The 15,740-nt window shown below is 33.1% G+C and overlaps 1 protein-coding gene across 1 annotated transcript; it reads left to right on the forward strand.

The window, feature by feature from the left end:
- Positions 1-271: 271 nt before the first annotated feature.
- LOC143051652 (uncharacterized) lies at positions 272-12,552 on the forward strand. The gene is made up of 7 exons (XM_076224549.1): positions 272-427; positions 3,460-3,635; positions 4,518-4,584; positions 5,850-5,914; positions 6,450-6,671; positions 9,774-9,974; positions 11,016-12,552. Exons 1-7 carry the CDS (start codon positions 400-402, stop codon positions 11,277-11,279), a joined length of 1,023 nt encoding a protein of 340 aa, XP_076080664.1. The 5' UTR covers positions 272-399; the 3' UTR covers positions 11,280-12,552.
- The last annotated feature ends 3,188 nt before the right edge of the window (positions 12,553-15,740 follow it).

Below are 15,740 nucleotides of genomic sequence, written 5' to 3' on the forward strand. Positions count from 1 at the left end.
GACAAAAAAAGTTCACAGAAAGATGTTTTTATAATATCTGAGTGCACAAAAAAGCCCAACCCTGAATCAAAAGGTTAAATTTATTAAGATCAATCAAATCTGAGACTACTGTTAATAAACTTATAGTAGTCTTGGAAAACAAGTTTCAAATATATCCGCATCAATCGGAACAACTCGGCCTTTCTGGTTGCACGAAGAAATAACTATTGTACTGCGTAGCGAGAATGGACGAGTAGTTACGATTGATATCCGCATAACTTTCTTGTCAATCCGGAATTGACTTGAAAATTACTAAGTTCAAAGTCCTCAAGAAATTTTGTTTTGGAACTGAACTTTTAAATTGTTTTCCACAATTCAGAGACCTGACAGCACTCAGGACTGACATATTACTGTAACAGCATGGCCAGTGATGACGTTTTGAGAGAAGGTGCATTATTTACGTACACTGACTACACTTAAAACACCTGTGCATACTTGTGCAGTAGATAATTTTTTTGTAACAATTAAGTAGTACTTGTGGCGACTTGTTAGTCCAAATAAGCTAGCAACTTGTGCAAAGTTGTTGACAGGATACCTTTTAAAATTTGTATAGAGTCTTTCTCAATTCAAGTAGCAATTGCCTTATTAGGGACTTTTTGTGAAGCAAAACTACTCAAGAAAGATAAGAATAATGTTTGACACGTTCTTTTTATTTGACAGTAAAATTGAGAAGCAAATGCCTTGGAAATTGTTAAGAATTTATCAAAAGAGTTTTACCAAAAATAAAGTTGTAATAATAATTTTAACACCCTGCAATAGTCATCTTGTAAAAGTTTGAACCCATACTAACTCCACATCCAACATACAGCATGTGTACAGTACATCAAGTTGCCCCTCTGTAGTAATTGCAAGAGTTGTGATATATCCTATCCCTGCATTGCTAGGATCGTAAGTTGTCAGTAGATTTCCACTATTGTTCAGGACATGGAATTTATCACTATAAAGGAAATGACCAACAATAACATAATGTTCTCCCCAGGAATTTTGGATAGCACCAGGGTGACGCGTGACGAACTGAATTTTTCAATATTTTGTGTCGCGTTGCGTCGTGTATTTTTTTCTTGTAAGTTATTGTGTTCACCGCGGAGAAAAATTATACATCGCGGTAAAAACGATACCACCGCGGGAAAAAATTATACATCTCGGGCCCGCGGTCCTTTAATGGCCTGGGGAGAACACTGAGAACAATGTCATTGTCTAAAGATGTTGTTACTAGGGAGTAATAGGGGAAAATCTTTTGTAATCATAATCATCGTCTCTTGAATCTCAAGTATAGATAGTGGGTCTCCTTGGGGTCTAAGTGTGACGCGGGATTGCCGATTTTTCGTAAACGTGAAAGTCAAATTATTGTGTCGTGAAAACGGGAAATGAGGTCTTGCGGGACCCGGGAAATGACAAAAAAAATTAGAATTGCTTACGTACATAGTGTAAGCGGGATACGGGAATCTGACAAAACAGTAAGCGGGATCCGAGATCGGAACCCCCCAATGAGACCCCCTAGATATTGATAACCTCTGTCTTCCCCAACACAACCACTCTCTCGAAACTATCTATCGCAAAAATATTTCCATTATGGGTGCTTGTCATAGCATTAATACTTTCCCTAAATAAGGAATTTCTATCTTTATCAGTGTGATAATTTGTTAAATGTTTGCCATTAGTACCCATAGCAACAATCATCTTCATGGTCCCAGGTTCTGGCTCTGTGCCACCTACGAGCACTCTCCGTCTTTAGATACATGAACTGTTGTTAGTTTTAATGATTTTACACAGTAAATAGAATCTTTCACTTTTTTAGAGCCCGCAGCTATTTGTTTCAGGCAGTTTTCATTTGTAGCCAGTAGAAGGTCATTGGACAATGTTAAAGCTATACAGCTAATTTCAAGGTTAAAAGTATTAATTGCCTTACATTTGTTTCCTTGAACTTTGACGTTCTGTATTCCTGTGCGGGCTGTAGCAGAATCAAACAGCCCTATATCACTTCGGAAAAACCCATTGCCAATCCATAGTGAACCATCAAAGGACACTGCTATGTGATTTATTGCAAAGTTGGTGATATATATCACAACATTAGATACTTTTAATTCTGCTGCCTTAATATCAATAACACGATGTTCTTTCCTAGAATGCGTTGTGTCTTTACACATCATACACAAAAAAATATCACAATTCACACACTTCCATTTTACTCGAGGATCAATTTTACAAAGTCCACACTGCACATGCAGTTGTGCTTGTTTTAAAGCATGTACTGGATTTTGCGCTTGCTTTAGAGGCTGCACTGGACATTGTGCCTGTGGCAAATTGCCTTTTGATACACTAGATCCCATTGGCTTGTGGCAAATTGCCTTTTGGCACACTAGATCATATTGGCTAGTGGCAAATTGCCTTTTGATACACTAGATCCCGTTTGCTTGTGGCAAATTGCCTTTTGTTACGTTAGATTCCATTGAGAATAATGCTGGAATAATTATTTTCTAGAATGTAAGTTTAAGATAAATTGTTTATCCTTCACAAGAAACCATCTTGTTAATTTTAGTTGTTAATGTCACCTTTAGATATGGTTTATATATGCATGATATGCTTTACATTTATTTTTTTATGTATTCAAGAAAAAAGTTTATTGAATGAGAGCATTCAAATTAAAATGCCATGTTAAAAAATAGTTTTAAAGTTTAAGACAAGTTTACAATTTACCTATATAATTATATGTAGATATCATATTTATATACAATATGAATTAGAAAATAGTTTTTCGTATTAAAAAGATTATTGGAGTGTATCGCTAGATTTAAACATCTTTTCAAAATAGTTTTATTTAATATTTAAGGAGTGAATGTAATATTTTTCCAGTCTAAAAAGAAATAACATTAAAATGTGGTGCACTTATGCAGGTTATTTAAAAGTGTGCACATTTTTTATACTCCCTTAGGTGTTCTGTAACTCTTTAATCACTCATGTGCAACAGTATTGCTATTAAAACAATTGATTGATTTTTGCTTGCATGCTAAACATCCAGTTGGAAATATTTCATTCTCTATCCATGTACTATGAATATGTTTATTGTTGTTAATGGCAAGAATTTCTGACCATCAGCAGGAATACTGGCAATCCTAGTCAATTGAGATAGTCAAGCGCACCTTTTCACAATAAGTTTACCTCGCATTATCAGAGTTGACACTGTCACAGGCAAGGAGCGTTCTGAGGATTCATTATTATTCATTGGATACCAATATTCATGGATTTCAAGGGTAAATCAAAATCCTGAATTAACGAAGTAGAAATTTCCTATAAACTGATCTGCAGACTTTGGAAAACCAAGGAAATCATGCATATTCATTGGAATACTATTTTTCCTCAATCCATGAAAACTTGTAAACACAAGGAATCCACAGTAATATATGAGTTATATCTTTTTAGGTGTGAGAACAAATTTAGAAGCATGGGCAAAGAAGCTGGATTGTGGGGGAGACTTGGAGAAACAAAATCACTTCAAGAAACTATTCATCAAAAGATTACAAAATTCTCCTGTTGCCATAGAAACAGACAAGGCAAATGAACAACATTACGAAGTTCCAACAGAATTTTTCACAACAGTATGTGTTTATATTGTATTCTTTTTATTATGCCCCATTTAGGAGCATTATGTTTTCTGGTCTGTGCATCCGTCCGTTCGTCCTGTTTCAGGTTAAAGTTTTTGTTAAAGGTTTTGGTCAAGGTAGTTTTTGATGAAGTTGAAGTCCAATCAACTTGAAACTTAGTATACATGTTCCCTATGATATGATCTTTCTAATTTTAATGCCAAATTAGAGATTTTATCCCATTTTCACGGTCCACTGAATATAGAAAATGATAGTGCGGATGGAGCAGCCTTGTACTTGGGACACATTCTTGTTTTTTAATGTTTTTTCTCAAAACTTATAGTTTTTATAAAAATTTTACTGATGGAAATTAATCTGAGGGCCGTAATGGGGATACCTTCATAAGAAATAATGATTAAAAATCTTGACAAATGTAATTAATGGTAATTTTTGGTGCATGACGATAAAATGTACACTTTCTCTTAGACAAACAAATCTGGACTGAATTTTCCAAAAATAACGGTGACAATAATTATTTGAGACCTCAGACAAATCAAGTTAAAAAGGATATTTTAACAAATCATAGTAAAATTTTAACCAATTTTACACTATCGGCAGTGTATCCCAAACTCTGTCTGACGGAAGAAATGTCAGACAAAATATCATCAGGTCAGACAGGAATTTTAGATTTTTCTGTTGAACATATAGTAAAAAATGTCAAATTTCTTTTTCTGTCATACAAACCATAAAACAGTTTGGCACCGACTGTATCGGTAGCCCAAAATTAACGCTTCACACCTTACAGTACTATAAAAGGACATTACTACCCTCTAATATGGGAGTATTGATCTGAAACTGATGAAATTCATAGTTTTCTCCCTTTGTAATATATTGTAGGTTCTCGGGAAGAGATTGAAGTACAGTTGCTGCTACTGGACAGAAATGACCAAAACTTTGGAGGAAGGTAATTTAAGGTCCCATATCGGGGTGTTAAAGTAATCACAAAATCACAATTTTTTTGCCGCAATAATCACATAATCAATAAAAAAAATTTCGGACAAGATAATCAAATAATCAATTAATATTTTATCTGGCGATTAAATAATCACTATCAAAACGGCAAAGTAATCACATAATCAAAAAAAACCATGAGGAGGCTCTATGCTGAAACAGTATTATCTAGTCATGAAATAAAACTTGATGTAACATTTATTAAAAAATTACGAACAAATGGTATTCTTTTATTAAATCTTCAGAAAGGTAATTCACTGAAATATATTATTCAGTTTAATGAAAGAAAAAACACTGCAGCCATTATATAGCAAAGGGCACTGAAGGTAGTATTAAACACCTACAAACAGACATATTTAATTCTACTCTAGTCTTAATGCATAATAAGCTACAATTTTTTTAGTACTTCACCACATTAATATGGTTTTACACATTTCAAATCTGCATTCTTTCTTGGTCTGTGTAATAAGAGTGATGGAAGATACATAAATATAAGGGATATTGAAACTCATAAGTTGAAAACCAACTGACAATGCTGTGGAAAGAAGCAATCAAAAGACATATAACAGTATACAAAACACAATATAGAAAACTATAAGAAAGAATAACACTTAAGGTGGTACCTAACACTACAGGGAGATAACTCTGTAAAGTCATCTAAACGTTTTAATAACGTTGTGTTGTAAAGGAAATATTAAACTTCTCAATGATCAAAATTGGTGTTTGTCAAACTGCTATATAACCAGTGTATTTTTTCTGACAAAACAGTTGGTTCAAAATTTTTGAAATTTTTATATTTTTGTTTAAGGGTCAAAGTTAATACATTGTCAAAATTTTATGAAAATTAAACGAGCCAAATTAATTTTAGTGAAAGTGTTGGGTACCACCTTAAAAACTAGGGATGATCTCATGTGCCCAGAAGGTTGATCAATATCCATTATATCACTATTAAAATATGAAATCTACATTTTTTCTCTCAAATAAAATACAAATACATATACAGTGAAACCTGATTAAACCGAACCCTGAATAAACCGGAAACCTGTCTAATCCAAACTTGTTCTGAAGACCAATCATATCATATTTTATGCATTGTGAACCTGATGAAAACGAATACCTGCCAAAACCGAACAACATCTCATGTCCCCAAAGAGTTCGGTTTAGTCAGGTTTTACTGTACATTGGTCTGTGATATGATTATTTTATTCTATGTTTTAGCTGAAGTTGAATCATTGAAGATATATTGCAAATCAGCTAAGATAACTGATGGTTTGTCAGTATTGGTAAGTTTTATACCCACCCATGAAAGTAATGTCATTATGAAGCCTTACGTTTTCGGTCTGTATGTCTGTTCTGTATCAGGTTAAAGTTTAGGTCAAAGATAGTTTATTATGAAGGTGTGCTCACATTAACTAATAAACTGAATTTAGTTTTGATACACACTTATTCAAATGTGTTCAAAATAAGTTATCAAAATTCTTTGATTAGTTATTCTGACTTTTTGATAAAAATAAAGTAGAAAATGCAAGGAACTATATCTTTTTCTACATTTTTACAATTTGCTTTGAAGCAAAGTCAATGACAATGTCATGACAACTTCTATTGTTGTCAAGACTTCAAAGGTTTAAAATTACCAAGTTTATAAAATAAACACTGATAATTTCACATGTGAAATTATCAGTGTTTATTTCACTGGGAAATCAAAGTAGTTCATTGCAACCAATGTAATAATTGAAAATATCCATACATGAAAATCAATATCTATATGACTTCTGAAATTGTCAAGGCCATGTATATTCTAAAAGTTTTGTTTTGCAGGATTTAGGATGTGGATGGGGATCGTTAGGACTATTCATCTTACAGACGTACCCTAAATGTCAAGTCACATGTGTTTCCAACTCTAACACACAGAGACGACACATTGAGACGGAGGCTCTGAAGATGGGCGTGGCCGACAGGTTAGACTGTATAACTGCTGATGCCAACTTCTTCTCTACAAACAAAAGATTTGACAGAATTATGTCAATAGAAATGTTTGAGGTAAGTAAGGTTTTCTCCCTTGTTCTGGTAACTCTGGTTATCTCCCTTGTTCTGGAAACTTTGGTTATCTCCCTTGTTCTGGTAACTTTGGTTATCTCCCTTGTTCTGGTAACTCTGGTTATCTCCCTTGTTCTGGTAACTCTGGTTATCTCCCTTGTCCTGGTAGCTACAGTTATCTCCCTTGTTCTGGTAATATCAGATTATTACATGGCATTTTTCATATCACATGTATTATCAGCCCTAGGTTCAATATCAGCCCAAGAGCCGCACGGCTCGAGGGCTGATATTGACCGAGGGCTGATAATAAATGCGATATGAAAAATGACATGTTATGATCTTTTTATCATATGCTTCAACAGTAGAGAAAAATAACAGATTCATATATTGATCCTTTTACGTGGTTCCCGAAGTTTAAAGAGTTAAAAAGTTCACGGCCGTCGGGCCCAAAAATAGATACTTTCAATATGAAATCTTTCTATCATATGCCTCAAAAAGAGAGAGAGAGAAAAATATTTTAATATGGACGAATCGACAAAAAAATAATTCAACAATATACCTATTGATCATTGTTTGGAAAAGTCAACTTTTTAAAGAAACTTTCTAAATTATGTTTCAGAAAAACTTAAAAAATGCATTTATTAAATAATTTTTTTGTTTTTTTTGTTTTTTTTTGTTTGTTTTAAATTTTATTACTTTAAACAATATACTTTCCAGTATTCAAATAATTGTTTTGTACACTACTTTGTAATGTTTTTCACTGAAAACGTAGCATCGAGGTATACTTTCCGGAATTGGTTGAATATTACCGGAATGCCATGTGATAACGTTACGGAAAGGCATGTGATAACGTTACGGAAAGGCATGTGATAACAATCGAAGCATGTGATAAACTTTTCATATCAGCCCGCTAAGCAGCAATTCGAAAAATATGGAATTTACGTCAATTTAATGCTATTATCATATGGTAAAATTTATATGTTATTAAGTCTAAGTATATGATAACTCTGGTTATCAAAGGCCAGGCCTGCCAACTATCCTGATTTTCGCGGTATCATCCCAATTTTCATCCCTCAACCCTATTTCCCAATATACGGATTGTAAAACAAGTCAAAAACCCAATTTTCACAAAATATACCCGAAAAAATTATTGGTTAGGGAGCTACCATTTGATTTTTATGGGGGAGCTAGGATGAAAAATTTTGTCCTGCATTTTTTTTTAGCTGTAATCTCTGTCCTGCCTTTTTATTTTTTTACTCTGTTCGGTCCTGCCTTTTTTTTTTTAGTTTATCCTGACTTTTTTTTACCTAAATTGTCGTCCTGACTTTTATTTTTTGCAAGTGTCTCATCCTGCCTTTTTTTTTACTCAAAACTCCTGTCCTGCCTATTTTTTTCAAATTTCATCCTAGCCTAGCCCCCCCCCCCCCCCCCCCCCCATAAAAATCAAATGGTAGCTCCCTTACCAATTTTGAAGTTTTTCTGATCAATTTTTAAAAATCTATAATTTTACCTGGGGACATATTATGACAAGTTTTTAATGTATCACAGAATCACACAACAAAAAAGACACACAGCATTTAGTACAGAAACAATCTTTTTTAAATGTGCCCCACAATGGAGTGATTGCTATAGAAAATGATAATTTTTTCATATATGATGTTCCTGGAGATGGAAATTGCTTTTTCTCATCACTTATTAACCCTGTGCTAATCAACGGTCACAACAGGTGTCATAATTTGTTGTTGCAAGTAATCGGATTACCTGATTGGTCATAACAATCCTCGAAATTAATTAATATTTGTTAACATAAATTCAGTCAGACGGCCTTTGATTTTTAACCAATTTATCATACAAGCACAATTTGCAACGTTTACTGTAGTTCCATGACAAAATCGTATTAACTGAAAGATGAGAACTGTGTAATGAACTCTTAAGAAAACATCGTTTATCTTGAAATCCATTTAATTTTTGAAATCAGACATAAGTCTGTTGATTTAAAATCGATGCCATTTTGTATACACTTCTACTGTATATAAGCCTCCGCCGGTAAGAGCACCTCTGAACACAAAGAAAGATAACTCAAATTTTATCCATTTTCTCATTAATACTGACAGACTTAATAAAAATCTGAATTTATCTTTCTAACTTTAGGACATAAAGGTTCATGTCTTTTGAGTCATGGTCTAAAGATAAGCAGGTCTTTGGAATGAGGAAAGGGGGGTCTTCACTTTAAATCCTTTATTTTTTATTGTCATTTTTCTCTTTTCTTAAATTGTTTTGTCAATTTTAAAATAAGTACAAGAATCATGCAAATAAAAGAAATCAAGGCTATAAGCTTATCATCAGTATGCCTAAAGAAAAAAAGAAGAGATATGAGACTATTTTAAGAGTAAAAAACAGTGCACACAGAAATGCCGCAAAAACTGTAACCCTTAAAAATCTGGTCGCGCACTAAATCCCCCATGGGGATTTTCAAAAGTCGGCAGGTCTGAAAGGCTCAATGAACTTTGTACGATATGAATATATGTATTTTGACTCCTGATGAGAAGAAATTTCAGTTGACTTGAACCAAATTTAGGGTCCCAAGGTTAATTAAAGCATTTAAATTGCATTTTTTTTTTATCTCAAATAATACACATATGTCAATACATGATCTAATGGATTTAAATGGATTGAAGAGAGAACCTGACAGTTATTATACCTGTAATTCAAATTCTGTTCATTGACCACTGTATACACCACCTTATTGCTATTTGTCCACCATTACTGGAAATCACATTGGTTCCCGTAAAAGTTTAACCTAAGAGAAATGCCTTAATACCACAAGGAAAAAGTGATTGTTGAATGACATCATTAGTTTAAGTGGCACAGTTTCTTTGGTCAGGTGTTACAGATTCCCAAATAGCTATAAAGTCTATTTATTTATGACATACATTTCTTGCAAGTTTGTGTCGCTTGATCTGTCAAACTTTCAGTATTTGTTTGAGTCAAATTACGGGTCTCTCGTAATATTTCTCTGATCCAACTTTCTTTGAGATAATTAAGTTCAACTACAAATGAGCGTCATAATTATTAGAAATATGAACTTATTATATTTCATTGTAGCATATGAAAAATTACGAGATACTAATGCAGCGAGTATCGTCATGGCTGAAACCTTCTGGTTACCTGTTCATTCAGGTCTTGTGTCACAGACAACATGCTTATGCATTTGATACCAAACCGGGATCAGATACAGAATGGATGGCCAAAAACTTTTTTACAGGCGGAACTATGCCATCAGCAGATTTGTTCTTGTATTTCCAGGTAAGAAAAATATCAAAAGATCAATGGATGTCACAGATATAAGAAGATGTGGTATGTGTGCCAATGAGACAACTTTCCATCCATGTCATAATTTGTTAAGTAAACCATTACAGGTCAAAGTATGGTCATCAACACAGTGCCTTGGCTAACACCGAACAGCAAGCTTCAAAGGGCCCAAAAAATTACCTGTGTAAAACCATTCAAACAGGAAAACCAATGGTCTATATTTAAAATGGGAAACGAGAAACATTTATGAACCACATCAACAAACAACAACCGCTGAATATCATATATATTATTAAAACTATAAATTGATGTATGAACAAATCCATTGCAAAAACAGACAGACACAAGCCCAGCAAGATAACATAAACTTGAAGAAAACACACACAAGGATTTTATATTATGAATAATAAACACCAAAAAACAATTGCATTAAGGTGATAGAATTTTTAAATAATTTGACGAAAATGAAGTTTTTTTCATGCTCTTTTCAAAAATGTAATAAAAAGTATGGGTCACCAGACTTTTTATCTAGGTACAGTGCAGGTTGTGTAAAAATTTTCAGATTTTATATAGATGCTTTGAAAATCCAATTTTGTGTCATGAAAAGAAAACTGCTTGATAGAATTTTAAGATAAAATGTGAGAAGATAGTTCTTATAACATGCTTTCAGATAAGAACAAAAAAAATATTTATATATGAGCAAGAACTTTACCCAACAAGATATTTTGCTACAAAATGTATTTGACAAAGATGTTGGCTTGTGTAAAATATCTTTTTGGCTAACTCACAGAAAAAAGAAATGCACTTTGTGAACCTGATTTGGTTTTAAAAATCAGACGGATTGTATTTTGACAGAATATTAATATCTGTTTTTTTCCAAAATCTCCGTACAAACCTATTGTTAATTAGTACTTGTTGTATATTTATACCCCCCCTTTTAAGTGGGGGTTAACTGATAATATTGAGTTGTTGTCTCATTGGTGTAAATAAACCCACATTACCAATAAATAATATAATGTAACTTTATTTTTGCAGAAAGATGTATATGTGGTAGATCATTGGGTTTGGAATGGACAGAACTACAGCAAAACATTGGAGGCGTGGCTTGAGAAGACTGACCTTAATATTGACAAGGTCAAAGATATATTTAGAAACAATTATGGTGATGAGGCAGACAAACAGTTATTTAATTGGCGATTGTTTTTTATTTTTTGTTCGGAAGTTTTTGGATTCAAAGGTGGCAACGAATGGCCTGTAGCTTTATATTTGTTTAAAAAACATCTAAGTAGTTCCTTATGATGTGTTTTTTACTTTCGGGTTTGAAGATGATCAAAATGGCTAGTAGTTTTATATCTACCCAATATTTAAAATCTTTATTTATCTGTTTTGACATGAATTATCATTCATATAAACATTTAAGTACTGTAAATTCAGAAATTATTGTGTTCATTTATTATTGCGGTTTTGTCATTTTAGACTTAAATGCGATTTTAACTTATGCGATTCATATAACAAATTTTCAGAATGTGAGTTAAAATTATGCAATTATAAGCCTGTCAAATTTTTTTGCAATAATAAAACCATTTGTAATTATCATATTTCAAGCTCTAACTTCTGAATTTACAGTATGATTTGTTTATGTGTTGATTAACTGATGAATATTTTTATATTTTCATTTTTTGTCAAGAAGTTTTAGGATTTAAACACAACTAAAAATTGCTAGTAGCTTTATCTTTATTTGAAATCTTTACTGTGTTGACATGAATTATCATTGATATGGCCATACCAGGCCCGTAGCCAGGAATTTCCAAAGGGGGGTTCGTTGGCCTCAAAAACTCGACTTTAACAGTCACAATTCGAACAGAACATTGACTTTAACAGTCATTATTTGTTTTCAAGGGGGGGGTTCGTCCGTACCCCCCTGGCTACGGGTATGCATACTAATAAAATTAACTGGTTACAAAACTTTTTTTTAAAGGTTAGCTTTATTATTCATATTTAGGAATTGTACTTTTTTTTGCAATTTCTGGGACCAAATTGTGGCTATAATCTATGCCCTCTCTTTTTCATAGTGCATTTATTTTGTTTTTGTATCAAAACGAAATAGTTATAATCTTGGGTATTTTTAGTCTCTGATTTTGGAGGATAAATTGATTGCCACTTTTAGCCTTATCCCGGCAGCAATTTATTATTGGTTGAGGTAGCCAGAGTGACCAAAGAGAACTACCTACCTTAGGGTAATTTAATTTTGATGTTTTCAATCAAAATTGTGGTGACTGAAATATAATATATTATGAAAGTATATTACTAGTTTATTTAATTATGGGTTGTATATTAAAATTATTACTGGTAATTGGGGTATTGAGTTTCAAATTGTGCTGAATTTGTAAACAAAACTTAATATTAAATACATGTATAATTATGACAATTGATTAAATTATACAATTATATATATTAATAATTTTAAATTATACAATTGATTTTATATTTATAGTTATTGCTGTTAATTTTTTTATATCAATTTATGTAAGATTGACGAAATATGTTTAATGATTAAATGATTTACAGAATATCTCAGTGTTATTTTCCTTCATAACGTTAATAAATAAAATGTATATAGCACTTTCAAAATGCATATACATTTGTACCAGATACATCATATGTATTTATCATTAATTTATTTTCATGGTTCCCTGGTCAATATTAATTTTTGTTGAGCCTGAGACTTTTGTCGCAGAAAGCTGGGCATAGGGATAGTGATCCAGTGGGGGCTTACTTCTTAAAAGCTTTATATTTTAGAAGGTGGAACACCTTGATACTTCATTGATGCTTCATCTTATATAGATGCCTTATGTTATGAATTTTCCATCTGTCACATGTCCATTGTCCTTCACCTCATTTTCATGGTTCAGTGCTTCTTGAAAAAAAAAAAGTGATGTTAATTTTTTTCTGATGAGTAATAGGATAACTGTAGTTAGTATGTGAGTACCTTGCAAAGTCCTCATGCACGTCAGGCAGTTTTCATTTTATGAAGAATGTTTTTCGTGGTCTAGTCCATATATCAGATACTTTAAGCAATAGCTCTACTTTATTGGGTATGGAATGATTGTAAGGTGTACATGTCCATCTGACCTTGACCTCATTTTCATGGTTCAGTGGTCAAAGTTTAGTTTTGAGTTTTGATCTCTTTTTTTAGCTCACCTGGCCCGAAGGGCCAAGTGAGCTTTTCCCATCACTTGGCGTCCGGCGTCCGTCGTCGTCGTCGTCCGTCGTCTGTCGTCCGTCGTCGTTAACTTTTACAAAAATCTTCTCCTCTGAAACTACTGGGCCAAATTAAACCAAACTTGGCCACAATCATCATTGGGGTATCTAGTTTAAAAAATGTGTGGCGTGACCCGGCCAACCAACCAAGATGGCCGCCATGGCTAAAAATAGAACATAGGGGTAAAATGTAGTTTTTGGCTTATAACTCAAAAACCAAAGCATTTAGAGCAAATCTGACATGGGGTAAAATTGTTTATCAGGTCAAGATCTATCTGCCCTCAAATTTTCAGATGAATCCGACAACCCGTTATTGGGTTGCTGCCCTGAACTGGTAATTTTAGGGAATTTTTGCTGTTTTTGGCTATTATCTTGAATATTATTATAGATAGAGATAAACTGTAAACAGCAATAATGTTCAGCAAAGTAAGATTTACAAATAAGTCAACATGACCAAAATGGTCAGTTGACCCCTTTAGGAGTTATTGACCTTTATAGTCAATTTTTAACCATTTTTCGTAAATCTTAGTAATATTTTACAAAAATCTTCTCCTCTGAAACAACTGGGCCAAATTAATCCAAACTTGGCCACAATCATCTTTGGGATATCTAGTTTAAAAAATGTGTGGCGTGACCCGGCCAACCAACCAAGATGGCCACCATGGCTAAAAATAGAACATAGAGGTAAAATGCAGTTTTTGGCTTATAACTCAAAAACCAAAGCATTTAGAGCAAATCTGACAGCGGTAAATGTGTTTATCAGGTCAAGATCTACCTGTCCTGAAATTTTCAGATGAATCGGACAACCTGTTGTTGGGTTGCTGCCCCTGAATTGGTAATTTTAGGGAATTTTTGCTGTTTTTGGCTATTATCTTGAATATTATTATAGATAGAGATAAACTGTAAACAGCAATAATGTTCAGCAAAGTAAGATTTACAAATAAGTCAAAATGACCAAAATGGTCAGTTGACCCCTGAAGGAGTTATTGCCCTTTATAGTCAATTTTTAACCATTTTTTCGTAAATCTTAGTAATCTTTTACAAAAATCTTCTTCTCTGAAACTACTGGGCCAAATTAAACTAAACTTGGCCACAATCATCATAGGGGTAACTTGTTTAAAAAATGTGTGGTGTGACCCGGCCAACCAACCAAGATAGCCGCCATGGCTAAAAATAGAACATAGGGGTAAAATGCAGTTTTTGGCTTATAACTCAAAAACCAAAGCATTTAGAGCAAATCTGACAGAGTGTAAAATTGTTTATCAGGTCAAGATCTATCTGCCCTCAAATTTTCAGATGAATCCGACAACCCGTTGTTGGGTTGCTGCCCCTAAATTGGTAATTTTAAGGAAATTTTACTGTTTTTGGTTATTATCTTGAATATTATTATAGAAAGAGATAAACTGTGAACAGCAATAATGTTCAGCAAAGTAAGATTTACAAATAAGTGAACTTGACCGAAATGGTCAGTTGACCCCTTTAGGAGTTATTGCCCTTTACAGTCAATTTTTAACCATTTTTCGTAAATCTTAGTAATCTTTTACTAAAATCTTCTTCTCTAAAACTACTGGGCCAAATTAATCCAAACTTGGCCACAATCATCTTTGGGGTATCTAGTTTTAAAAATGTGTCCGGTGACCCGGCCATCCAACCAAGATGGCTGCCATGGCTAAAAATAAAACATAGGGGTAAAATGCAGTTTTTGGCTTATAACTCAAAAACCAAAGCATTTAGAGCAAATCTGACATGGGTTAATTTGTTTATCAGGTCAAAATCTATCTGCCCTGAAATTTTAGGATGAATCGGACAACCCGTTGTTGGGTTGCTGCCCCTAAATTGGTAATTTTAAGGAAATTTTACTGTTTTGGGTTATTATCTTGAATATTATTATAGATAGAGATAAACTTTAAACAGCAGTAATGTACAGCAAAGTAAGATTTACAAATAAGTCAACATGACTGAAATGGTCAATTGACCCCCTAAGGAGTTATTGTCCTTTAAAGTCAATTTTTAACAATTTTCATAAAATTTGTAAATTTTTACAAACATTTTTTACTGAAACTACTGGGCCAAGTTCATTATAGATAGAGATAATTGTAAACAGCAAGAATGTTCAGTAAAGTAAGATGTACAAACACATTATCATCACCAAAACACAATTTTGTCATGAATCCATCTTCTTCCTTTGTTTAATATTCACATAGAACAAGGTGAGCGACACAGGCTCTTTAGAGCCTCTAGTTCTAATACTATACGCAATAGGTCAACTATATTTGGTGTTTGGAAATACTATAGGATGTACATGTACATTTTTGTGTACATGTCAGTCTCTTTAAGATTTTATTTGACCTTGACCTCATTTTTAAAATTCATTGTTAAGTTTTTGTGTTTGGTATATATTTGTTATATGGAAGGGTTGTAAGGTGTATATGTCTGTCTGGTAGGTATCACCTGATCTTGACCTCATTTTCATGGTTCATTGGTCAATGTGAATTCTTC

Source organism: Mytilus galloprovincialis, chromosome 11, assembly GCF_965363235.1.
Source record: "Mytilus galloprovincialis chromosome 11, xbMytGall1.hap1.1, whole genome shotgun sequence".
NCBI lineage: Eukaryota > Metazoa > Mollusca > Bivalvia > Mytilida > Mytilidae > Mytilus > Mytilus galloprovincialis.